General features: G+C 46.0%; 1 protein-coding gene across 4 annotated transcripts in view; it reads left to right on the forward strand.

Annotated features, from left to right (window-relative positions):
• Chn2 (chimerin 2) overlaps nucleotides 1-27753 on the forward strand; it is a 259262-nt gene that overhangs the window by 165049 nt on the left and 66460 nt on the right. For all 4 annotated transcript variants that reach the window (XM_087659490.1, NM_032084.2, XM_087659491.1 and 1 more), the window contains 3 exon segments: nucleotides 10890-10921; nucleotides 13911-14024; nucleotides 15761-16046. In XM_087659490.1, the coding sequence (XP_087515616.1) occupies nucleotides 10890-10921; nucleotides 13911-14024; nucleotides 15761-16046 (432 nt within the window).

Genomic DNA, 27753 nt, shown 5'->3' on the forward strand with positions numbered 1-27753 from the left:
CCCTATCTCCTGTGGAAGGAAATTAAATAACCCAGGAGAAGCCTGACAAAGGCGTATTGGTTTGCATCCAGCACCTTGTGTCCCGTTAGGTAATTACACATCGATCGTGTGATGGATTGTTCCAGTGTCTCCCTGGCTATTTCTACCAAGTACTTAACTACATTCCTGAATATCCGTTTGCTCAGTTGTGGCCCTCGAGGTTCCGTGGCTTCTCGAGGACAGGCTGGATATCTCCATTACTTCCCTAAGGACACATGTGCGACTCGTTCGTGTCCCTGTAATCTCTGTTACACACATGTGTAATCGAGCCCTTCCTGCCTTAGTTAACAGAGCTTTAGGCTGACTTGGCGTATCTTGCTTAAAAATTAAAGCTGTGGGGGGCTGGAGAGATTGCTCAGTGGTTAAGAGCACTGACTGCTCTTCCAGAGGTCCTGAGTTCAATTCCCAGCAACCACATGGTGGTTCACAACCATCTGTAATGGGATCTGATGTCCTCTTCTGGTGTGAACTAAGACAGCTACAGTGTACTTATATATAATAAATAAATCTTTTAAAAAAATTAAAGCTGTCTTCCACTCAATGCAGCAAATAGAGAGGCCCGCACACAAATAAAACTTGGCCCACCGTGAGATAGAGGCTTGGGAAGGATGAAAGGTTTTACTTCTTGTGCTGAGTGTAAGATGTTTGTTAATGGGACACCCACCTTTGTTAGCCTAGCTGAGGGATTGGCACATAATAATCCACTGAATGGTTTTGTAATAAGTTTCATCAGAATAAAGAAATGGTCAATCGTTTTCGGGTGAACTGAGTCCTTGAGACAGAGACTATATGGTCCTCAAAGCCTAAACTCTATCCAGTCCAATCCTTTCAGGAGAACTTTGTTGGCCGCTAATTGTGCACCAACAGTAACTTTAAAGTGAATTGATAGATATTAAGTGGTTAGATTAGAGGCAGGCCTGGCAGTCACACAGAGAAAGTACTGGCATTCATTCTTGCCCTCTCCTAGACACTGCAAAGGGAGAAGGAAACCAGGGCCCGGAGCTGAGGAAGGAAGCCACTCCCAGCCATTTGAAGGGACAGCCAGCCCTTCATGCTTAGCACATGCACACTGGCAAGAAAGGCCAAGACAGCAGCAAGAAGCAGGCATTCAGGGCCCTTCCCCCTCATCCTGCTAGTAAAAGTGACCAGTGCTGCCTCCTGGACATGTAAACTATACTGGTTTTAATTTCAGGAGGAAAACTTGTGTCACAAAGTCCAATAGCCATTGATACTGACTAATGATTTGCATTTAAATGTTTGGAAAGAAGCACGCTAAGCCCTCTGCTTTGAAATACATAGTTTTAAAAGTTGGATGGGCGGGCGATGAAGGATGAGCAAATCGATCTACTGTAAAACGCTGTGGAATGTCAGCAGGGTGTGGGCCTGCCTGCTGTGAATACCTTCCAGCCTTTCATGTGCCCAGCCAGATCTGTGGAGATTTCCGCACAAAAGCATCAAGAAAGCCAAGATTACTTGTGCAGGCAGAGAAGGCTGAGAAGCAAAGCCGTTCTCTAGGATACTGGGCCCTGACAGGCAGGAGTCAGGCTCCCCGTCTGGTGGCAGTGGAAGCCCACAGGCCATGCTCAGGAAACCGAAGTGTGTAGTTCAGAATGATCAGAAGGACAAGCATTCATAAAGAACTCTCACTATCTTATTTCTCTGATGTGGAGTTCTTGGGGGAGCGCTTACTCTGGAAGCAGAGCATTAGGCACTTTAAAAAAAAAACATACAAGCGTCTAGATTTTATAGAAATCATTGTGATGGAGAGAAATGAGAGTCAGACCTGAAGTCAGGGCTGGGCTTCAGCCTTAGCTCTACTGAACCGTGAGAACTAACTGGGAACCACTCTAAGCTGCAGCCTCCTGCACTATGAGAGAGATGCAAAGGCACCCAGCCCACCAGTCAGGTGGGAGAACATATGTAAAGCATGCTGCAGGCCTGAAGAAGAAACGGGACCATGATGCTCAGACAGCAACATTATCCCCAAGGAAAAGACTTGATCTTCACACACACACACACACACACACACACACACACACACACAGAGAGAGAGAGAGAGAGAGAGAGAGAGAGAGAGAGAGAGAGAGACAGAGAGACAGAGAGACAGAGACAGAGACAGAGACACACATCACACACAGACACTTGCCCACCCATAAACATACATACACGGTGTACTTTTGTATTTTTAAGTAAGCTTATAAAATAGTATTTTCCTTTGAGTTTTTCAAACAGCCTTAGTGTTACTCATCTTTCCTCAACCTCTCACCCTATACCACCCCACCCTCCATCATACACCCCTATTTTCTCCTTTCACAGCACCTACTATGGTCATCCCTAGAGCTTCTCCCGCTCCCTGCCCTGATCCGCTCTTACCTTTTGGCTTCTGCAGTTGTTCCAGGCTAGATATTGGAATCTAAAGATTCAGAGCCAGGAGACACAGGTGAGAAAGAGCAGAGCCTTTTTCTCTTTGTGGATGGAGGTTGCCCCACGTAGTACAGTGTTTGCAGGGTGGGGGAGAAAACGCTGTTCCTCAGTGGAGAGGTCCAAGAAGATCCCACTAAGTCCTGTGAGGTCCCCACCCCCAGCAGGGAGGAAACTGAGAGGGGTTTGGAGCATTCAGCCATGGGATGAGGCCTGTCTTTTCTGTTCAGTATAAAACAGATCTGGGGATGAGGAAAGTTCAGACAGGATCAGTGAAAATACTATTTTCGTGGACCCAGAGACTATATTCATGATGGTAGATATAGGAAGAAAGAGGGAAGGGGCACACTGGGAATGACAGTGCCCAGGAGCCTTGGGTAAAGTTACCTGCAGAGGTGCTGAGACACTAAGTATGGCGAGCACATTTTCTTTTTTTTTCATTAATTCATTAATGTATTTATTGATTCACTCTATATCCTGGTTACAGACCCCGCCCCCGGTCCTACCCTCTGAAGTCCCTCCCCCCATCACCCCTCCTATTCTTCTCAGGTGTCCTGCCCTGAGACAGCAGGGCTAGGCACATCCTCTCTCACTGAGCCCAGACCAGGCAGTCCAGCCAGGGGGAAAGGGATCCGATGGCAGGCAATAGAGTCAGAGACAACACCCACTCCAATTGTTAGAGGACCCTCATGAAGACCAAGCTGCACATCTGCTACAAATGTGGAGGAGGCCTCCACACCCTGCATGCTCTAAAGAGTGGATAAAGAAAATATGGTACATCTACACAACGGATTACTACTTAGCTATTAAAAACAAAAACATGAAATTTGCAGGCAAATGGATGGAACTAAAGAATATCATCCCAGACCCAGAAAGACACCTAGGGTATGTATTCACTTATAAGTGGACATTAGTCAGAAAGTACAGGATAACCGTGCTACAATCCACAGGCCCGAAGAAGCTAAGTAACAAGGAGGGCCCAAGGGAATCTCACTCAGAAAAGGAAATAAAGTAGACATCAGAGGTGGATGGAGGGAGAGAATTGGATGGGAGTGGGGGTGGGGAGAGGAATGGGAATCAGGTATGGGGAGATGGGGCTCAGGGGTGCTGGTAAAGAGAACAGAAATCAGTGAGGGAATCTCTGGGGCTAGCCAGAGATCTGGGAGGCTCTGGGGAATCTGGGGATGACCTTGGCAGCAGGGGATGTGGAGACTGAAGTGGCTACCTCCTGTAGCCAAGAGGGACTTCCTGTGGAGAAAGGGGGACATCAATCCATCCACAAAAGCCTTTGGCCCAAAAATTTGTCCTGTGAGCAGATTTGCTATGCCATTCACTCAAACAGGGTGCTAGAATGGATAGTATTTGAGATTTTTCATGAGATGTGAATCCAATGGATTCCAGGAGAGCCAATGTTTTCTGTGGTTGTATTTTCTTCTGTCCTCTGGAAATTCCCCTTCCTCCCTGTGTAGATTATCAGCATCCACCAGATGCTGGTCTGTGTGTCAACCTCATGCTTTTCCATGGCCTTCAGGGAATATAACCTCACAAGTCTTCCTCTGCTCACATGCAGTGGGATGATAGCCTCTGCTGGCTACTTGTTGGCTAAGTAAGGCACCTGCACAGAAGGAACCTGTGCAGTAGTCTCCTCCTCTGCTTCTCCTGGCCCTGCCCACAGGGACACTCTGGGTCAGGGTCAGTAGCCCTAAAAGAAGATCAGAACCAGAAGCACAGGCCCAGTATGCAAGGGAGGAACCAGTGGATGTGCATGTCAGGGTGTAACTGTTCTTCCGTTGCTTTTCAGATGTGCACATAAGAAATCCGGGCATCACGTATTCCCCCTCATCGTGATGTGTGTTTTATGGTTGCATATCTAAAGGGTTCTAGTAATATTGACATCCATCTCAGACAAATATTTAAACAAAGCTTCAGGCTCTTATTCCAGGATGTCTTCTGTGCTTGGACACTGTCTGCTCGAGGCTATTCCACCACACCATCCAGGGCAGAATTGCAAAGGAGCCAATCCCACAACAGCTGGGAGCTTCTGCAGTGGTTTATGTATGCATACAGTATGTCTAACCATAGTATGTCTAGTCCATGCCCCTACTCCTTAAAGTTTTCGTCTAGTGTGTTTGCTCATTTTGGTTTTTACTCTTGACAGCATTTATATTTCTTCCAATCAGGGAGTAGGCTCTCTTATTAACTTTATTAGCATTTTAGTCTGATCTAGTTCATGTTCCTCTGTGCTACTGGGATCTGTTGGTGGCATTTTGCAAATATAGTCTTATTCTTAAACATACTTTTAGACCAGTATTATAAGAAATAAATATTCCTGTTTTCTTCTTTAAACTCCACTCTACTTCTGGCTTTCAAAGCATTTGTTGCTTATTAGCATTTTTTGTTTATTAGTAACTTTCTTGAAAATAGTCAAAGGTGCAAAGCTCTTTTATTCCCAAGCAGACTTTTCCACTACTAGCCTCTTAGAGCGGACATGTTGCAGCCTGTTTATCGACATCCCAAACTACAGACCCAAAACCATCGCCCACCCCCACCCACAGAGTCAGAATAGCCAACACCATCTGTACCTTGGTTGAGTATGCCTGGGGAGTCATGGGGTGGAGAGAGTCATCTCTTTACAGTTGGGAACTGCTGGTCTAAGAAAAAGTCTTTTAATTTTTATATGAGCGTCACTGGTTTTTAAGTCAGATTTCTAAGAAAATCTAAGAAGAGACATTACAGGCAGAAAGCAAACCAAACAAATGGAGCTGCTTCAGGCCACCTGTGTGTCTGTTCACAGCAGAATGTTTTCACCCAGTTCTCACCCTTCCCTACTGTGCGCTCAGTGAGCGAGCGAGCGAGGTCACAATGACTGCTCAAAGTTGACCACAGCAGGTCTGGATAGATTTTTTTATTCCTCTTCTTATTTCATGTGTATGAGTGACTTGCCTCTGTGTGTGTGTGTGTGTGTGTGTGTGTGTGTGTGTGTGTGTATGTGTGCGCAATACCCATGGAGGCCAGAGGGGGTGTCAGATCCCCTGGAACCAGAGCTGTGATCCACAATGTGGGGGAAATAAACCCAGGTCCTCAGCAAGAGCAACAACTGCCCTTAGCCATTGTGCTATTTCTTCGGCCTGCGGACAGTGCATTGTCATAATACACTCTGATCAAGAAAGGAGGGGGGTCATCTCTCGGGGTTCACTCACAGGTTCAGAACAGCTTAGAGTTACGCCCTGGGGAAAATAAGGCTTTGGGGTTTTAGAAAGACATGAGGGATTTGGATGTGCTGTGGTTTTCCCTCTATACCATTCACTTTGAGTTATAAGAATGAAATTCCTGGGCTTTTACTTGATATTCTTTTCAGTAGAGATCTTTGGTTTCTAATTAGAAAGGAATTAACCATCCTTAATTTTTTTGGGTGAAATCACCCCAGTATGACCAGCCCAAATCTCCCATCAAAGGCCTTCCTTCCTTCCCACATTTGATCCATATCTCAGAGGACTCAGCAGTCTGGTGGCCTCACGCAAAAGGCTCCTAAATTAGGTTTTTAAAATTATTTCTGTTAAGTATAAACTTAACATATACCATCTGCTGAGGGATTATACAAGCTTTGTTTTTTCCCAATAATTGGAAACCTTGTTTACAGAAGACTCAATGATGTTCTTTAAATGTCTTTGTATTGAATATAAAAGAATGTGTGTTTATCTAAGCAACAATAATCTGACTATAAAGAAACTCATTTAAGGATTATACCTCCTGTCTCTCACAGTGCAGCTGTCACCAGAATGTTCTTCCAGGCTTTACAAACTACTGAAAAGTCTTCCCTAAAATTAGCAGAATAAAGCTGGAAGAAGTTTGGGGAGAAATGTAATTCTAAATCACAAGAAAAGAATTCGAGACTCAGAATATCAGGACAATGGGGCAAATTTATCGGCATTAGCTAACTCTCTGATAGAATTGAAATCACTGGGAAGAGGTTGGAAGGTGTTCATCACATCAGGGAGAAACCCAAAGGCCTCCAGATAAGCAAATTAGCTAAAGTGAGGAATTTTGAGAGTCAACCAAAGCCTTAAGATTGTTCAGTCTTTACTGGAACAGCAGAGAAGCCCTGGGACCAAGGGTGTTATGCCCAATGTGGTGCTTGCCCTGAGTCTCACTTACCCTCCTTGTGTTATAGAGGTCTTTTTTTAAAGAATATATATACATATATGGTTGTGAACTGCCATGTGGTTGCTGGGATTTGAACTCAGGACCTCTGGAAGAGCAGTCAGCACTCCTAACCACTGAGCCATCTCTAATGAGATAATGCACACAGAACATAGTATAATTGTAGTACTCAGCAATGTAAGACCAGTGTTGGTCTCTTACAAGTCTCACAGTTTTTAATAGGCAATGCCTCATCTCATCTCTGAAGCCGTCATATTAAAATAGCATGCTTGATAGCACCCATATTATTAAAGATTGGAGAAAACGAGAAGCAGGGAAGTTTAATACCCTCCCCAGAGATGTGCAGGAGGTGGATCCCCAGTGAGTTAAGGCCTATATCCATAGTCCTCACCTTGCCACACACTTCTGCCGAGCAGAGAGCCCTGGCTCTCTGAATACTGACTGTCTGCTACAGTGGCTTACTAGCCATTTAGCCATCATCTTTCCTCAGCTAACAGCCTACTGTGCCAAGCTCTCAGATGCCTGGCCCCTTCTAAAACTCTAATACTCTTGTGACTCCTCTTTGAGGTACAGATTCACACTCCATGGTGAGGGCAAGGCTCCTGTCCTGGTGACCTGGTGACACCCTATCCCTATCCCGAGATACTCTGAGTAGGAGGAGGCTGGGCTGTGGAAGGAGGCTTCTTCCCCATCTCCGTGTTGCCCTCATTGGCCTGAGTCTAAGCATAGAGTACAATCCCCTTCTTCTCCCTAAGGAATTGTGGTTGGTGGTTGTTAAGCTTGGGCACACCCGAGGCCACCGCCAAGTCTGCTCCAGTTACTGGGTAGCGTTCATATCTTTGCCAAGAGTATTCCACTATTATTTTTATTATGGTATGCACTCAGTTGAGAAGGGTAATGACATCCCAAGTCCGTTCGCTGCATACCGCACAGAGGCATATAAATACATTACTCTATTGAGTGTTAAACATTTAGAAAATTAATCCTATACTGTTTTGCATTACACAAATATTCTCATTACAGCGTTCAATGGTTATTGAGGAGGATTTTAACATCATTTAGAAATTTGATCTTTTGGGTGCTTTAAGCAAGAAGTCGATCCTTTTTGCCATGTGAGTGGAGTAGGCTCTCAATACCTAGTTCATTTTGTAGGGTTGCATGAGGCTCAGATGCGTGTGTCTCTACCCTGTGCCAGGCATGGAGAGGCTCTGAGAATAAAACCAGAGGGAGGGAAGATGCGACCGCCAGGGAAGGATTCCCTCCCAAGGAAAAACAAAATAAAACAAAACCCTCCAGATCCAGTGAGAGTCTCACTCTCAAAGAATGAGGAAGAGAATGATAGAGGAAGACCCCCGGTGTCCTCCCCTCGCCCTGGTCTCTGTGTGCACCCGTGGGCATGCACACGTGTCATGCACATATGTTATAAACATATGAACAGAGAGAGAGAGAGACAGAGACAGAGACAGACAGAGACAGACAGTCTGAATCTCATGACTAGTGGAGTTGTGCCTGGGGATAGAGCATGTTGGGTTCTACTAGCCCACAGTTTAGAGGATGGACAGTCACCTGACAGTACCCTATCCCTCTAAGCCTTGATACCAAGCTGATGCTTTGTCTACATCCAAGGATATATTCTCATCCAGCCTGAAGAAATGTTGAGGCTCTGAGGCTTTCCCAGAGTCCTATAACTAACTAGCTGGGCTGCTAGAGTGTAGGTTCTAGCTGAGACTTCTGCCAACAAACAAGTTTAGAAAAATGAAAAAAGGCTGGGTTTTAACCCTTTAACACCAGCCGTTCTCTCTCTTTATCATGAAAATTATAAATAGGTATTTCGTAAGAGCTACCAAGAGGATAAAGGGAAAACATTGGATCTGATTGTTATCCAACAGCTTTGCTCAGTGAGAGCTTGGCCGTGGGGCCCAGTGCATCCCTGTCTCCCTCTCTCTTGCATCCATCTTTCCTGTCCTCCTCTGTAACGCTCCCAAATGAAGCAGACATGAAGGAAACCGGGGTGCCTACCTACATTTGAATTCTGACTAATAATTTCACCATACTTCCCCGGAGACATTTGGGTCTCTTCTCTGGAGACATTCCATGTACACAGTGTCCTTTGTGACTTGGTGTTCCTGGGTGATGTTCTAGTGGTTTCACACATAAGGGTTTTGTCCCTTACTTGGAATGAAGTCTCCTCTGGGCAAGATCTTATGAGGGAGGCTCTAAGACACTGTATTGATTTCCCTATTTGGCAGTCGACATTAGATTTCTCCTTGTGTTCTCCACATGTTGTGAGCACAGAAACCCAGGATCTCTTTGTAGCTGTGTCCTGTCTGTATTTGCTTGGCCATCACTGTGTGAACAATGACAGGGCTAAGCACAGAGCCCTGAAGCTGACGCGTATGATGTGTGCTTTCATAAGTGACGAGCGAACGATTGTATTATTAAGAATCAATTAAATCCCATACTGGTTAACCTCTTACCTACATTGCAGTGGTCAAGAGTCAGCTTTACCTGCCATGCTGTCCACATGAGAAGATTGATTAGTTCCTCATCTCCTGTGGGAGAAGCGAGGGTAGGGGAATGGAGCAGGGTGGAAAGCTGCACTCGGATTTTGCTCCTTGTGTTATAGATTAGCCAAAAAGATGTAAGTGAAGACTTTTCTAAAGAATGAACCACTTCTAACTCTGGACTGTTAGATCTCCGAGAACGGGAAGATACTTCACCGCTATGCATTGCTTTCGCAGATCTCAGAGCGTTTCAAGATGTCTCTGAGGCCCACCCAGATGTGGCAAGTGAGCATCAGTGGTATCACGTGAATAAGGACTGCAAAAGCCAGTAGGATGATGTCTGTGACAATTTCCAGCTCACATTTAAAAAGTTACTGTTGGGTAAAGAAAGTGACAATAGAACATGGCACTTATAGAAAAGACACCTGCTAGGAAGGGACCCCTTCACTCACTCTGTGCGCTAGCTAATGACATCGTTTAAATACGTATTTTCACAAAAAAAAATATGCAGTAGCCTTCACACCTCCAAGATCAAAAGTTATGAGCAGTCTTTTGATTGAGCACGTTTCAGGTCTAAAGTGCACAGGAGAGAGAACACATGTTAAGAAGATTACATTCCACAGTTGTTAACCTCCTAGCTACATTGCGGGAGTCAGGAGTCAGCTCCGACTACCATGCTGTCCTCATTATCTGGGTGTGAGTTAGATTTGTCCGAGATAGTTGATGAAGTGGTCTTCAGAGCCCTGGGTCTCCTTTCTGAGCCTTCCTCATGGTCTATAATATCCTATGGCCTATCTGTCCTTTAGGATAGAGGGGAGAGGGCAATACACCAGATACCCGCCTGGCGCCTGGAAATCCAACCACTGTGATGCTTGTCTGTGAGCCTTATTAGGAGAACAGTCTATTTGGCTGTGAACAGAACTGACTACGAACAAAACACCTGCCAGGCTCCTCTCCTACACCAGGGAACAGACACAAATGTGTTTCCAGATGTGCAGCCATCAGTAAGACTTCCAACTTCACATGGCTCAGCTGTGTTCGGACTGTCCCAAGAATTAAAGCAGGATGAGAGCCACATGTGAAAATCTACGCCCGTATCTGATCAAACCAATTCTGCGAACGATCAGAGATCAACATTCTTCTGTGATAGACGACAAGTGTGATCTGATCCGATGTAGGCACCTCAGTCTTGCCCGCTGTGTTGGGCCTCAGGGTCCCATCACTAGGCATCTGTTTGCAAAATAAAGGACAATGCTAAAATACCAACTTTATTTGAGAAGAAACCATATGGCGTTTACTTTTTTCTTTTATCCAGGTGCAAACCCTTGTTTATTTATAAGTGCAAAACAAAACAATTAAGTGAAGATTGAAATAAAGGCCTATGTTTTATTCATGTTAGAAGTAGTTGCTTTATCTCTTAGAGTGAAGTTAAAATGTTCTTGTAAATTCCTCACTGTTAAATAAGCAACACATTGTTTCCTTTGGAGGAAAAAAAAGGCATTTATCCTTTTGAAAATTCTTTATCGGGTTGATTTGGTTTAGATGGAAAATGAGCCTAATGAATATAGAAATATAATGATTCTAGATCGTTTCTATCCATTAGGATGTGTTGATTAATTCCAAAGCTTCGTGGATCTCTGATTTGCTGAATGAGTCTATAGTAAAATTACAACCAGAACACTAGCTGTTTATCTGAATCACGTTTTTATCCAGCTGATTTGAATTCAAATGCATTATTAACATTTTTCTTCTTTTTTAATATAGGTGGAAAACAGACCAAAATATTATGGAAGAGAGTATGTATTATACCATTATTTGTTTTAACAATTTAATAAGTAGTTGTTTCATATGTCATTCAAATTTAACTATTAACTATTCCCTAACATTGTCTTTGTCACATGTCTGCTGTGTAAGAGTTTAGTAAGAAGAATAAATGCAATCAGACACATTTGTATTGAGCTTTCCTTCCCACACTCAGGTACCTGGTTCCCACCAAGGTGGGGGAGAGGGAGAGGCCTGTGTAGTACTTCTCTCCTCAGAGCCAGCTTCCGGGTGCCTGGCCAGTGTTTGAAAAGGAAGGCTCTCCGCCAGCATTTCATTTACTGTCTACCCTGATACAATACAAACATGTAGGTGTCAAAGATGTCACACTTCAGTTGAATGCCTGACCATCGTGAATCTCATAGCACAGTGCTCAGGAAAAGCATCCCTTTCTCCTGTAGTGTTGGAAAACCAAAAGGATCATTCTGTAGGCTTGGATGTATCCGCCAGCTTTTTATCTAGCTTAGTCCATTGCTAAGCCCATCTTTATTCTCTTTCTATCCGGGCCACTTTGTCCTTTTAACTCCTCCTCTAGCTCTGTTTGATTACCTTTGTACTCTAGCAGCAGGCAAACACCACAACTAGCGAAGTCATTTGACTCTCTTTAAAGAGAGAGGACTATGGAATGGTGCAAAGGGGGAAGGTACATAAGTCACTTTCTAAGGTCAGCCTAGAGGCATGATGAGGCAAAAGCTCTTTCAAGGTCACTTCCTGTACTCTCTTAGCCAATCAGACCTTCCCTCTCATCTTCATACCCAGAAGAACCTTGGCTTCATGGTTGGTGGACTGTCCAGTCATCCTAGCCTACTGCTCCTTCCCAGTGTGCACAGCTGCACTCTGGAGCCTCCTCTAAGAATATCAGACTTTGAGCCTCCCGCCAGCCAGCGCCCACCCGGGAGTGTAGGTTCCCTTCTCACCCACCCTCTGATAGCTGGCCTGTGTAGCCACTTGGCTTTGATTCTCCATCTAACTTCAAAGTTACTTGCAGATTGAACAATTTTTTTAAAAGAGAGGGCAAACAGGAAAACACTACCACATACACTTTTGTACCTGAATCGACCACTACAGAGTGCTCTCCCTGCCAGTGCTCATGCTACACAGGAGGCTTCTCCACAATGTCTCAAGAGTCCAGTGGCCTCACTCACAAAACCCTAAACCCCTCTGTTCCTTGGCGGTCAATTTCATATACAGTGTACAAGAACCACTTAGACCCAATGGTCTTGGCCAAGCCAGACTCCTCTGTCTCGTTCTTCTTCATGGAAATCTTGGTCTCTGACTGTGCAAGAGGGCTGCTGCTCTTACAGCTCAGCATTCACCCCAGTGTTCCCCAACAGTGCTACTCTAAGCCCCAGTTACTGAGACTTAAAACCAGAACTTAGCAGAGCATAAGCCCTCATCCCCAAGCTGTCATCACCTTGACCTACAGGCTGAGATTTTCATATAAAACCATTGATGCTGCTGGCTTATTTGCTCCTCTAGGACCACAATGTCAGCTAGAAGAGCCACTATTGAAAAGAAGAGTATTAGAATAACACAACAAAACAGACACTAACACACACACACACACACACACACACACACACACAAAACATACACCACACACACACACATACACCACATACACACACACATACATAGACATACCACACACACACACACACCACACATACATAGACATACCACACACACACACATACATAGATATACCACACACACACACACACACACACACACACACACCACATACACACCCCTTTATCACATTTGTCTTCCAGCCTAATATTTATATTCGTGGCCAGAGAGGAGGCAGTAAATGTTATTTTCTTTTTTATGCTCAGAAAATTCTTTGCATGATTACTCCCCCAAAGTTTTCTACCACTAGGTAACTCTAGAAAGGGGTATTTACCCCTCTTCCAGGAGTTTAGAGTCGCTGGGCACTGGTCTCTTCACATGCTCAAGGCCGTGCATCTTAGAGACACAAAAGATAGAACTGATAGTGATGACAGAAAGAACAAAGAAAAATCATAAAAGCTGGGCATGGGTGCACACTCGGGAGACAGACAAGTGGATCTCAGTGTGTTCAAGGCCAGTCTGGTCTATGTAAAGAGTTCCGGGATGGGCAAGGCTGCATAATAAAGACACTGTCTCAAAACAAACAGAACAAAAAATTGTTAGTGATGGCTGTGAGCCTTCATCTTTTCTTAAAGGTAGAAGGACAAATAGATCCACCCAGTCACCTGCCTTCACCCCCACTAGTCACTATCCACATTCTAGGTCTCAGACAACTACCTTCAGAAGGCCAATGCAGTCTTTGATTAGCCAGAGGTTCCACTCAGTGTGCCATACTCTCTCTCTCTCTCTCTCTCTCTCTCCATCCATCCGTCTCTGTGTTTGTGTGTGTGTTCATTTTGTAACAGAGAAATCAGAGACAAACATTATCATTAGAAATGGAAATGTAGATTCTTTTCCCAAACACCCACCTAAACAATTAATCTCTAATGTAAAACACTGGAAGAACGTGGCTTCTAGCCAGCCCTTCTTCCCAGAGAATGAGTCTCTAAAATTAACGATGCCCAGTACCAGAAGCAAGCAGGTTGCTAATCAATAAGTGTTCATTTGCAATCAGGATAATCCACGGTTCTCTGTGTTTGAGCTGAAAGCTAAATTGGTAATTGCTCTTTTGTTATTCCCCATGGTTTGAGAGGAGCCATAACCTAGCTTTCATTTAGATCTTCATTTTCAGCCTGAGAGCAAAGACAGGAGCAGAAAGCCAGGTGGAGTGTGCATCTTCCTGTTGGGAATACAGGGAGGTAATACAAGAGGGTCTTCATGATGAGCCGTAATCACACCTCTCTCATTCCAATGGAGATACTAGGGGACCTAGTAACCACAGTTTTCAGCCTAGTCCTCATAGTATCTGCTTTGTACAGTCTGCTCAGTGCAGTGACTGCCTTGTCCCTCCAGGTTTCATGGGATCATCTCCCGGGAGCAGGCTGATGAGCTTCTAGGCGGAGTAGAGGGTGCCTACATCCTTCGAGAGAGCCAACGGCAGCCGGGATGCTACACGCTGGCACTGAGGTGAGCTGTGTTCCACTCATGGCTCTTGAAAGTGGCTTTTATGATTTTCCAATTTTTAAAAAGTATGGCATGCTCCATGAAGAGACCTGACTGGGATGGTGAAACAATGAAGAGAGAACAGAAAGGCTGAGATCAGATGGCCGAATTCTCTGGTGGAGAAATGGCGGCATCTCAGAAGCACATCTTTATAATGTAGTGTTGACTAGGGACATGGCGCTATTGCATACAGCTGAACAAGGAGGCAGAGTCTAAGAATCTCAGTGGGAGCTGTCTCTGTAAGGGAGTAGCCTTTAGGCTTTAACCTTCCAGGGAGAGAGAGCTATGGTGGACATTTTCTGGGCACAGTGTCAATATTCATGCTTGCTAAGTGTTCTTGAAGCTCCTAGGGATTATGGGGTAGGATTTTGCCATTTTCCCAATGAGTCTGAGGCTATGGGGTCTTTGACATGGATGTGTCAATGTTGACTACACACATCCATTCAGGACTTCACACGCTCAGGGCTTCCTCAATTCCCTAGTACAGTAAAATGCACATAATCTGAAATTCACCATCTCTATCCGCCTAAGTGTGCAGTACAGAGGCAGCGGGCGCACCAGCTCTGCTTTGCAGACACCTTTGCTGCCCCCTTCCAGAACCTGCCCCACATCCCAGATGCTGGCTCTGCTCAATCGCTCCCACTCAGATTACCTTGCAGTTTACTGTTTAAGCACCAGCTGGAGGCCAGAGGTCAAGCATCTGTTTGCCTGGCTGAAGACTTGCAGATTGTCAGTGTGAGTGCTTCACAGACATGCAGCCCACCATTCTTGACTTCTCGGGGACCACCTTGACCCCAAACTTGCCGTGTGGGCCAGCAAGTCAACAGGGCAGGTTCCTCCCAAGATTGGCCACCGTAAGTGCTGAGGCATTGCTGGGGTCACTTGTATATACCAGGCCGTTAGCTCCCCGCAGAGCCTTCCTGTGTGCTCCTGGAAATTGATTAGAGCTCTCTCCATAGAAAGAATGGATACGAGAAAAGCCTTCCCAGGACAGCTCACGAAGGGCATGTATCCAACCGTCTCCACAGAGTGACCTCACAAAGACGCTTTCCGAGTTGCAACTGGAGATGCCCAGAGCATGTCTTATGTGGCTCAGTGATGAGGGATTAGGTCAAAAGCTGTTAAGAACTCTGGATAGGCAGAGCATTTTTCTATCTCCTGGCACCCCAGAGTAGGCACAGATAGTCATGCAGGTGAGACTGGGGGATGCCAGGATTGATGGTACATTTAGCACCTAGCTGATGCTTCTCTACTGCTTCATTAACCGGGATGGTAGAGATGGGGTTGCAGTCAAAGACTGGTAAGATAATAAAGGGCATCAGAGGTCTTTGGTGTTAGTATCCCTTGCAGAGGTAATGGTCACCTCCCATTAAGGAAGTTTATAAATGATGTGTTTGTATAAATGAGAATGGAATGATCCAGTGTCCTGAGTGACTCATAGGATTGTTCCCAAATGCATACCCGAGGTTAGATCCCGTCTGCTTCCTTCCAGACCCGTGGGTTCCAACAGGGAGCGGCAGCTCTTTGTGACTCTGTTGCTTCTCCTGTTAAATAGAGATAATCACAGTACCCATCTCACAGGATCTCTGAGATGAGATCCAAGCACCCGCTCCAGGCCCAACAAATGGAATGTTCTGGAAGCTACCTCACTTTCCCCGTGTTATCTCACCGGTTGTAATCCTTGGCTTTCTGGCGAGCAGGTTTGGAAACCAGACCTTAAACTACCGGCTCTTCCATGATGGGAAGCATTTTGTGGGTGAGAAGAGGTTCGAATCCATTCACGACCTGGTGACAGATGGCTTGATCACGCTCTACATAGAGACCAAGGCTGCTGAGTACATTGCAAAAATGACCACAAATCCCATCTACGAGCACATCGGATACGCCACTCTCCTCAGAGAAAAAGTGTCCAGAAGGCTGAGCAGGTCTAAAAATGAGTCAAGAAAGGCTGGTGTCACCCACGAGGAACACACACCAGTGGAGAAGGTAAGCAGCCCAGGGCACAGTCATGGGCTATCTAGCTTCAGCTTGTGCTGACAGAGAATGGATAAGGATAGATTTAGTTTGTCAGAGTGTTGGGAAGAATCCTCCCAAGTTTAGAACTGAAGTGCCAAAAGGTCCTTAGACTCTTCCAAGTTAACCCCCTCTTGAGCTTCAGGAGAGAAACTCACGGCCCATAAATGTTCCATGATTTGCTTTATGGTCAGAGGCAGAACTTAGACAGATAGTCATTTGTGGGTTTATTTGTAGTTTGAAAGAAAACATTCCATTATTGTTGGATGCCAAACAGTGGGTGAAAAATGTCTTAAATCTCCCCTTGGGGCCTGCTGGCTGTCTCTGTCTCCAAAATGGGCCAAATGCATGGTATCTGTCTTTGTCCATCCTAGGGATGTGTGAGCATCCATGGGCAGGAGGCTAGCTGCCTTCTGAGGTGAGCTAACTGACAAGAAGAGTTACTGACAGACTTAGAAGCCTTCACCATAATGGCTGCTGTCTCAGGATGGCTTAGTCGAGCTGATTTTCCCCCCAGCAAAGCAAGCTGTGCTTCACTGCTATCAGAAAACCCTTGACTTGGGTGAGTGTGTGAGCTGGGCGTGTTGTAGCAGTGGAAGGATATAGTGAAGGGGACACCATTTCTGTCTCCAGTATCCTGCAGCATATTTGAAAGGCACCAACACCGTTGGCAGGGAGACTTCAGGGATGTGTCCCGTTGGGGACCATCTGCTTTGCCTTGTCATATCCATTTCCCTCTGGGAGTGACAGATCACCATACCATCAGCACCCCACTGTGGCTGAGCTAAGCCCAGCTTCTGGAGTGGTCTAGGACTGAGCAAAGAGCGATACGCAGAGGGCAAGATGGCAACGCCACTCCTTTGGGAGCTGCTAACCCTTAACTGCAAGTGGCCCCCTGATGCCAGGACTGGTGGAAGCCAGTGAAGGCTTAGGCTGAAGGTAAGGACTAGGCATCCAAGATGGGAGACTCACCGGGTACTGGGGTGGCTGGAGACAGCAGCCAGTCTGTTGGCAGCAAGGGCGTGATGGTAATTGATTTGCTGATTGAGTCTCAGAGCAAAGGAGGGCCTTCTCCAGCATCACATCAGATGAGCAGCTGGCCCATGAAAACATAATTTGCCATTTTCTTTTTATAACTCTAATATCACCCCAACACCTGTGTATTCTTTCAGAAATAATTGATTTGGGATATTTTGGGACTGCTGACTGTTTACATTTAATAGGAAAGCTGTGTGCTCGCACGCGCGCGCGCGCGCGCGCGCGTGTGTGTGTGTGTGTGTGTGAGAGAGAGAGAGAGAGAGACAGAGAGAGAGAGAGAGACAGAGAGAGAGAGACAGACAGACAGACAGACAGAGAGAGAGAGAGAGAGAGAGAGAGAGAGAGAGAGCGCGCCATATTTCGAGTTTGTTCTGGTCCAGATGAAAGCTAGTCCTTAGTGTTTGTAAATCTGTTCAAAAGCGATTTAGAATAGGAAATCTGGAAGCTGACCTCCTCAGTCATGATAAATCAGGAGATGAATTGTAAAATAAGTCTCTGAAGTGGTGTTTGTATTTCTGAATCAGAGAGCATTGCCATTTGGAAACACCGTCTGTTACAGAAAGCAGGCCTCACAATGGAAACCAGCAAGGACATCCCATCTGTGGAAGCTGGGCGTTATTTCTGGGCGCTATTCTCAGCAGGAAACTGACATGACGTGATGTGCCCTCTGTCTCAGTTAGGGTTTATGTTGCTGTGATAAAACACCATGACCCAAATGCATGGGTTTACCGGCTTACCCTTCCGCATCACTGTTCATCATCAAAGGAACGCAAACAGGACAGGAACCTGGAGGTGGGAACTGACATGGAAGTGATCCAGGGGCGCCATGTACTGGCTTGCTTCCCATGGCGTGCTCAGCTTGCTTTCTTACAGAACTCAGTATCACCAGACCAGGGATGGCCCCCATGCAGTGGGCTGGGCCCTCTTTCATGGATCACTAATTGAGAAAATTGCTCCACATGCTGACCCACATCCTGATCCTATGTGGGCATTTTCTCAATGGAGGTTTCCTCCTCTCCGATGACTATAGTTTGTATCAAGTTGTCATAAATCTAGCCAGCACACCTTCCCCATAGAACAGTGCTTCTCAACCTTCCTAACGCTGTGACCCTTTAATACAGTTCCTCCCCTTGTGGTGACCCCCAACCATAACGGTATTTTCATTGCCACTTCGTAACTAAATTTGCTACTGTTATGAGTCATAATGTAAATATCTGTTTTCTGAATGTCTTAGGTGACCCCTGTGAAAGGGTCGTTCAACCCCAAAAGGGTTTGAGACGGACAGGTTGAGACCCGCTGTCCTAGAGAACCTGATCAATAACCACATCGAGTGAGCCAGTCTGCACCCATTTACTGGGGAGGAGGGAGGGGAGGAAAGAGAGGAGATGCTGAAGGAAGAAGTCCGTAGTCAGCAGGAAGTTTGATGGACAGTTGTCAAGGGTATGGATTTGCTTGGACACTAATGATGTCCTTGGCTTTCATGAGGAATATTCTGGACAGTAGGTCTGGTCACTGCCTGCCGGGGCACTTATTTTGTTAGTAGCTTATGAACTAACTTGATAAGAATCCATCCATTTCTCCATGACCTGTATTGACAAGTGCGATTAGGAAAAGCCTCAGTCTGGCCAGAGATCCTGTTACTCTTCAGGGCAAGGCAGGGGCCTGTTCTCCATGGAGGCAGGGACTGGAGAAGAGTTGGTGGGAACTTGAGTAGATTGACGGAGAGGAGCCTGAGGTCCCCGTCTGCTTCAGTAATGGCCTTGAGTCTTGAAGGTTTAATAGTGGAACAAGTTGGCTTCCCAGTGGTGCTCAAATCTGCCAGGTCCATTCCACGGCTCACAAACGTTGCTCACCCGTTTGTTTTATTGATCATTTCCAAGTAAACCTAGGAAAGAATGTGCTATTACAAATCCAAGAACAGTAACAGTGCTAATTGAAAAAAAAAAAAGATAAATTACCTGCCCCTGTCAGACTTGAGTGGAGTCCAGGTTGCTAGCAATGGACCTGACTTTAGTGACTGTAGATGCGGTGGGGAGGTGGGGAGCCTGCAGACGGAGTGAAGCTGTGAAGGTTCTGCCCCTACCAGTAGGCAAACATCACGATTCTTTATTGAATTAATTGGCTTTTAAAACGTAGTGTGTTTGGGTCACCCATTCGGTGCACTTAATTAAAATGGTCAGTCTAAGTACAATATATGAAACATACTTTAGAATTTATGGCACACATAGATTCTCTACTGGTCTTCAGGAAAGAAGAATCATGGTATGGTCGGCAGTCTATGAATAACACTCAGAGTCTAAACTCAGATTGCACAGACGTGGGACTGTGTCCCATTTTAGACTCAAGGCAACTGTGCCAGATTCGCATGCAGGATTCCCCACGTGTGCCTTAGTCCTGCTTCACACGGGCAGAGAGGAGAGTGAGCCCAGGCTGCCCACCACACGTCAGAGCATCTTAACTCTGTGGAGCAGCCGGACCTCACTGTGCAGTCATTGCCTTTATGGCTCTAAGTAACAACTTGGACTTGGCCACTGTCCTATCAATGGTCATTTTAAAAGTCACTTAGTCTTTTTACATGGTCTGATTTTGAAAATGCAGTACTGTTTCTAGCTATAAGAACCGACCTTTCTCACCAAATGCATCCCGCCGAGTCAAATAGATAATATGGCAAGTGCATCTGTATTAACTGGGTGTAGTCTGATGCAGTAAATTGCACCCATATTTGAAGTGAAAATAATGTGTACCTGTGAGGCGGTAAAAGCACTTTTAATAATATGCAAGTTGAGTATCCTCTGTCCAAGATGTTGGGGAACCAGGGATTTTCCAGATCAACTATTTATCCTTAATCCAAAAACCTGAAAGGAAAAAACTCTCAGATCCTTTGAAGTCTTAGATGCAGGGGTGTATCAGCTATATCGTATTCATTCGTTCCCTGTTTTAGGGACGCCTAGCGCCCAAGTTCATTTCCCTGTTTTCTCCTTGGCATTCAGCGCCAGTTACAGCCTCCTCGCTCTCTTCCCTGCTTTTGCAGGATGTCAGCCCCAGTTCTGTCTTGTTCATTCATTTCACTGTTTCTCGTGGTAGTAAATGTCAGACAACGACCTCCGTGAGTTCCACAGCAGCTCCTCCTTGTACGGCACGGCGGGCAGCCCTGGGACAAGATGGGGGCTGGGAGGGGGGCAATGCAAAAAAGGAAAGTGCAACTGTATCTTTATGTTTCGTCTATGCAAACCAGGAAAACACAGGTTTTACATGTTTAATTCCTGGCAAGTCATCAAGCTAACAGAGTAGCCATTGTTGATGGTTGGGAGGGGAAGCAAGGGTCTGAAAGGGCGAGTGTGGAAGAGACTTGTCCTCTCCTTGCTTCTGTTTGAAGCTCTTTCAGCTTTGAACTGTGACATATGTAGTATCCATTCTAAGACTGAAACAAGAATAAAACGCCTGTGGTGTCTCACATACACACATCACGTTAAAGCCAAGGAGAGTGCTTTCTGCCCTGGCTGTTGTACGTGCAGAGCAGAGCGGATCCAGATCCCTGCCTCCCACCCCACCCTCTTCATCATGCTCACAGTCCCCCTCCCCTTCCTCCTCCCCCCCAGATTGTTCACATGGGATCTGCGTTCTCAGGACTTAGTGGAGGTTTGGAACTGGAAGGTTATAGCACGAGGCAGAAATGGCTGCAGTGTGGGAATGACTCCTTGAGATGGGGGTAGATTGATCTTGGCATTTCTGGTCCTCCCATCTCTTCCCCAGAAGCGTCCCAGTCAGCTGCCTTCTTCCATCCATTTCCCTGCTTTCCTCTGGCTGCTACAGGACCAGTGCCCCAGTCACTTTTACATCCTGCCACAGGCACCGAAGCCTCTTAGGTTTCCATTCTCCTACCATAAAGCCCTCACCAGCAACCCTTTCTTCCGCCTCCTTAGGAAACCCTCCTTCACTGAGGACCCCCTTTGGAGAGCACCGCTCTGTCCCCTCCCACACACACAGGTAACCCCTTCACTTGTAGTTTCCTGGGCCCCAGCTGCCCATCTTGGTAGCTTTGTCTGCTTTGCCCCTGACCTGAAGGCAGTTACCATGCCAAGGAGAAAGGCTTGCTCAGCCCTAAAGACCAGCAGAAGCCTCTGGAACAGATGGGGGTCACCCTGGGTGTTTTCTCTCAATCCTCTCAAACTCTCCCAAGAGTGGGGCCACCCCATATCACTGCCCTTCTCACAGCCCCCAATATGTGACCTTCTGCCAGGACTTCCCATTGGCCAAACCCAGCCAAAGTCCTGGGGAACAGTGCAAGGAGCAGGGTGCAGTGTCCAGGGGCCAGACAGGAGAGACATAAGTGGGAAGGAGGAGTGTGGTAGAGAGAAGAGAGTGGGGGAGAAGCCAGCCGAAGCACACAGCAGTTTTCACGCCCATAGTTAGTATGGTTCTCATGGTGCTCTGTACAAAGCTAACTGGCTTCAGAAGCCCAACATGTGACTATGCCGCAGTCCCTTCCTCAGATGACCTCACAACTGCGTGCTGTGCTTGGGAGGTTGTTTTGGGGATGTTGAGCTTCTCTGTGTTCATTAGACTTGACCACTGCCCTTAGCCAAGCTAAGGAGCTGCATTCATTTACACACACACACACACACACACACACACACACACACACACACACACAGACGCACACATGCACACACTTATACATGCTTATACATAAGCACATGAGCACATTCACATGTACATATGTGACCATACACAGGCATGCACACCCAGTACACAGGTGCACATGTACAAACACACACACATGCACAGAGTTATACATACTTATACATATGCACATTAGCACATGTACATATGCGCCCACACACAGGCATGCACACACACACACACACACACACACACACACACACACACACACACACACACAGAGGCAGGTATTGGGGTGGGGCATGGACCATTGATATAAAGGAGGTAGAAAATAAAGCTGCTTGGATTACAGGGTGCAGAAAAACTGCCAATTCTCTCCTCAGGAGGTTCTCTGGAAATACCATGTAACTGACATAACCAGGCTTCTCTCAGGAGTCAAGGATAAATGAAGATGAGTGGAGCTTGGCTAGTGAAAATGACAGGTACAGTAATGACTGTGGTCATCCATCTTCCTGCCGCGCATGCACAGCCATAAAAACAGAACGGGAACACCGTGCGAATGGATTTGAGCTAGCTTGATGCTCGCAGGAAGCCAGGATTTACCGGCTGTTATTTCAAGTCAGAATCTGACCTCATGGATTGAGGGAGGGCTGAGCTGACTTGATTGTGGGGAGGAGCGATGAGAGAAGGGGGCTCTCACTCTATGCAGATGAGAGTTCTGGACAGAAAACCAAACAACAGCAACAGTAAACATGTTCAATCCTCTTGACCAATGGAATCAAAGGCTGCTGAGGTTCCGGTATCTACTGCTACTCGGGCTGAGACCCTGGGTCATGAGACAGGAGGTAAATCCAAAATACAAGTTGCACATTCTACCTCAGCTTTTCTATTTCAGAGACTCTCGTGTCCTCGCTGACTCTGGCCTTCCTTCCCAGCCCTTCATGGGTGAGCCCTGTCTTACCAGGAAGCACACTGAGGATCGAGGCCCCAGGGTGTGTGGGAACTGTTTAAGTTAATTTGGCATGCCCCACTTAGGGCTAACTGGTGGTAACAAAATGTATAATGCTTTGGCCCTCACCCTTGGCTGCACACTGGAATTTACTGAGGAATTTAAAAAACAATCAGAAACCATGCTTGACCTCGCCCTTGGAAATCCACATTTAGGAGAGCCAGGAGTACCTTGGTAGAGTGATGGGAGATCATATGCAAGGTTTGGTTTCCAGCTGAAATAAAAGAAAGAGCAGAAAGGCTAAGAAATTTATATTTAACTGCTTGGTGTAAGTCCCAGGCATATGATTTTAGAAGTTCCAGTTGTTACTAATGTGTGGTTGGAGCTAGGAGCCCCTGCTATGGGGGAATACTGAGTTTGCATTAGGTCATCTGTGGCCTGGATTGACTTCCAAAAGTAGTGTATTCCCACCCCCATACCCCCACACCCCAGTTCTTAGGCTTAGAGCTCTGCAGGATACGTGTGTGTGTGTGTGTGTGTGTGTGTGTGTGTGTGTGTGTGTGTGTGTGTGCCCGCTCGGGGAGTGTGGGGGGGTAGTGAACACGCACCTTTACAAACTCTCCTTTATATCCTGTTTTAAAAACAAAAAACCTCTCTTGGTCCAAGCATTGACTATTTTCTGTACAACACTGCCATCTTGTGTTGGACAGGGAAACATGCCATACTTATTCTGAACAACCTCAAAAGATGAAACCTAGCAGATGTGGGAGTAATGAGCACGAAGAAATTTTCAGCAGTGAACTCGTTGAAGCACCCTTGTTTCTTTGGGTTTTATAGCTCATGCTTGGCTGTCAAATAGTTGGGGTGTTTTTCCTGGTGCGCTCACTTGCTCAGAAGCTGATCTGCTAGCCTGGGCTGACCTAGAGATCCGACTGGCTGATGTGGGGACCAGAAGTGTTCCAACGCCTTGGCGCCGGGGTGCTCTAGGACTCTTTAAACTTACAGAACATTCCAAAGAGTATTTGACCATATCTTCTTGCTATTTGCTGCATTAGGTATTAAATTTCAAATGCTTAAATACGCATCCATTTAGACAAAACAGTGGGAGCATGTGGTTGTCAGTATACAGGGCGCATTTTATGAAGCGTAGCCCTGCTTTCAAAAATAAGAAAGGAGCCTGAATCTTGACATTGCTTTGGCATATGTGTAAATCTCAGCATCTGCCTGAGAGGGAGGCAGCTGGAGTCACATGTCGGATCCTGCCTCCCATCTGTGAAGATAAACTGTTCAAATGTGGGAGGAAACTTTGGGCTCAGATAGTCTTTGCAAAGAGGGGATGTTTATAGAGATTCCACAGGCAAATTTTTATTCAAAAATATATACAGATATGAGCAAAATTTGACAAGCGGCAGTTTCTTAAAGATTGGCTACAAAAGCAACCACTTAGAAGAAGGTTGGTTTGGCATCATGGACGCTCTGTATTGACCTTGGAGCCCTCCCAACACAGATGGACCCACCAAAACCTGCTGCTCAGAACAGACACCGATGAACCAAGAACCTGGTTTCAGGAAGGTGTGTGCATGTGGGTCTCTAGAGTGGTTTCAGGGGTCCCTGGACCACAGCCAACACCTTTGGAGGTAAATGTTGCTGCTCCCTAACCTAAGCCTGTACAGTGAGGAGGGATAATGTCCCACGGGACTCAAACGCTTGGCCCTCTGTGAGTGCAAATCCCTTCCAGTGGGTCTCAACAGGGGTCAGCCACATAGAACTGAGCTCTGGTAATTCTGCCTTATACAGATGCCCCTTTCTCTCCATGTGTACTGGCTCCAGGAGATGCTCGTGTCCCTGGTGTTGTGTGGGTAGTGCTTGCATGTGAGCCACACCTCTTCCTGAGAGCCGAGAAGCATCTCTCCAATACTTAGGACGGTGAACACACGCAGACTGTACGCATCTCACAACTATAATGTATTGCTCAGGAAACTATGACAAGAGTAAGCTGATTTATGTTCAAGTACACGTTTCCCACGTGTTTCCAGACCTTGGTTGGTTGACTTTGTGGATGGAGAAACTGCAGACGGAGGTATGATTGCATAGCCAATAAAGATCCACCAACCTGACTCCTCTCTCCTCCCTACACAGATTCGAAACTGAGGCTCAAAGCTTAAGCCCGGGAATGATGTCTTGTGTCTCTGTCCCAGCATAGGTGTGGCCTTCTTCTGTTCTCGTGTGGTGTCTGTCTGCATACCCAGTCCTCCACCTGACTCCCACCGTGAATAGCTGTCATTTTGTTGCTCAGAGCCTACTCAACCCCTACTGAAAATGGTACCCAGATGTACTTCCCTCCCACTCTCAGTTTATAGATGTCGTCTTTGAAGGGGATCATGGCTCAAGACTAATGGGAGAATCACGTTTTCCTGGCTACTGATTGGTTGAAGGGTGGGCATGTGATGTCCAATCAGGGCTGGTAAAACACCATAATTTCAGGAAGCCTTTTCACCCCTCCCTCTGCCTTGCTGGCCTAGGTGGGAAACAGGCTCCCTGTAGAGCCCTGAGGGAACCCAGAGAAAGAAGTAGAGTCTTGAGGAGGGTTCCGAGCCTGTGGCAGATTTGTATGCAGCCTGCTGCACTCTCTAGGGTGTAATTTGTCTGTTAATTCCTGGTTCCGCCCTGGAGCAGAGTCTTGGAACGTTTGTATTTAAACTATGCTGTCCCTGTTTTCAAAACTGGAGCTGTGATTCAAACGTTTGCCAGCTGTTCCTTCTGTCCCAGCATCCCCGCTTGCTTTAAAGTCAACTTTCAGAAGAAAGAAACCTAAGGTACTGAGATCCGGATTCATTGTTCTTTTGATCAAGTAGCCTACACTATCCTTATAATGGTGATTTTGGTGGGAACTGGGGACCAAGGATGTCTAGCATTCACTGCAGAGGGTAGGAACACAATATGGGTTACAGATGGACTTGTCCACTGCCAGTGAACATCCTCCCAACCTTGCCTTCTGTCTCTAATGAAGTATGATTGCAAACCTCTTGTTAATTAAATGCATCCCATAAAATCGAGGTAATATGTTAAGAGACTTGGCAACCTTTAGTGAGCTAGGTGTTCATGATATTTCCAAAAAAAAAGGGAGGGGGTATAACAAATGGAAAAAAATGACCCCTCTCCAGCAGGTGCCTATGACAGATATGAGCCCTCTTCCTGACCCTGTCTTCCTGTGGTTTTCATGAACTCATTGTTTGACCCATATAAATTTGTGGGATCGAGTCTGGGGGAAGGGGGAGACTTTTGTCTTCTAGCAGTACAAAGGAGACAGACCTAACTACGTTTTAGGGTGACTGCGAGGCTGACTCTGTAGCAGGCTGCAGGATGGCCATACTTCTCAGTGGCGACATCTCTGGCGGGGTTTCTCTGATGATGGTTTCCTAATGTCCTCCTTGCTTGTGTGCCTCCTTATCTTAACTGGCTTTGAAGTTTCCAGAGAGTTAATGTTTCACCACGCTCCGAGTCCCCATTTCTGAACCTTATGAAGTCCAGTTGCATAAGAATCAGTGAAGCCTTACACACCCAACCTTTATTACTCGTCTATAGCTTTGTGACTGCAGGAACTGTCATATGTCGTGTTCAGCAAACATTAATTAATGCTCAAATTGAGAGACAGAATTAGTAGCCATATGTGGTCATCCTGTATCAGGATGAAGGCAATAATATTTTTGATGTCATATATAGACCATATGTTGAATAATCCACGCTATAAGAGATTTCTGTTGTGTTCTATCTAGAACGACCTGAGGGCTTACAACTATCTGCCTCCTACCTTCTTCTCCAAGTTTGCCTTGGCTTACAACCCATTATCAACCGCAGTATCTCACTTAAGCCCCTAACTTCATCAACTGCAGTATCATCTCATTCAGATGAACAACCTTCACAATTGTGTCTCCTCCTCTCGGGCAGAGGGTAGGAAACAGTGTGTGTGGAAGCAGAGTTATTTGCTCAGAGCCAGCTAGATAGTGGTCTACAAACCAAGTTCCTAACAATGGACGCCGAGCTCACCAACTTCAAATCAGCTCACTCTTCCCTTGCAGGACACAAAGGTGACAGATTTTTACTGTTTGGTATTAAAGCTTCTAAGAAAATGCTACATTGGGGATTATGTGACTCCTCAAACATCAGTATGCATTGTCTTGGTGGCATTATTCTAACCTTCTTCTTGTGACTCATTTGTTCCCGGGAAGAAGTAGACACAGCTAAGAGGATCCCTTGAAGAGACACGTATTCGATGAATGAGGCTCCCTGAGTGCATTTTCTGCTCTGTGTTGCTAAGCTCTGATCCCTTCACTCCGTCCCAAGTGACAAGAGTGGGATCCATGTCTGGCCCCAGTGAGCGTCTCGCTTCTTCAGTTAGGATGAGATTCACTGAAGTGAGAGGAAGTTGGACATTAGGCAGTAATGTGCAGCCCAGTTCTCTCTGGTGTACCTTACAATCACCTTCTGAGTTCCCAACTTGTTACAGAAGACCATTAAGTATTCATATCACTGGATCTCTCTCTAGTAATCAACTAGATCCCAAGAAAGAGAAGGAAACACTAGTATTCCTTGGTGTGTGTGTGCCAGGCCCTATAGAGGTCATTAGTTGTCATTCAGTCAATAGTGGGGAGCCACTGGGGTAGCTGTAGTGAGGCAATCAACTGGCAGGTATGCGGAGACCCAGTCACTGTTTATCTGGTCTCAGCCTGTACAGTCCCCTCCCCCATCCATCCATAACTATCCTGGTTCTCCTTCCTCGGGAGATCATCCCTCTCCCGTAGTCCCTTACTCTCTCCGTAACCTTTGTGACTATATGGATTGCAGCTTGCTTAGCAGTGGTTTGACTGAGAACACTCATGTACAAGTGATATATTTGTCTTTCAGGGTCTAGGTTACTTCACATAGGATGGTCTTTTCTAGCTCCTTCCGTTTACCTAAGAACATCATGCTTTCTTTTTTTAATGGCTGAGTAATATTTCATTGTGTAAATGTACTGCGTTTTCTTTATCTACTCACCCACTGACAGACATCTAGGTCATTTCTAATTTC

This window comes from Rattus norvegicus, chromosome 4 (genome assembly GCF_021556685.1).
Source record: "Rattus norvegicus strain SHRSP/BbbUtx chromosome 4, alternate assembly SHRSP_T2T, whole genome shotgun sequence".
NCBI lineage: Eukaryota > Metazoa > Chordata > Mammalia > Rodentia > Muridae > Rattus > Rattus norvegicus.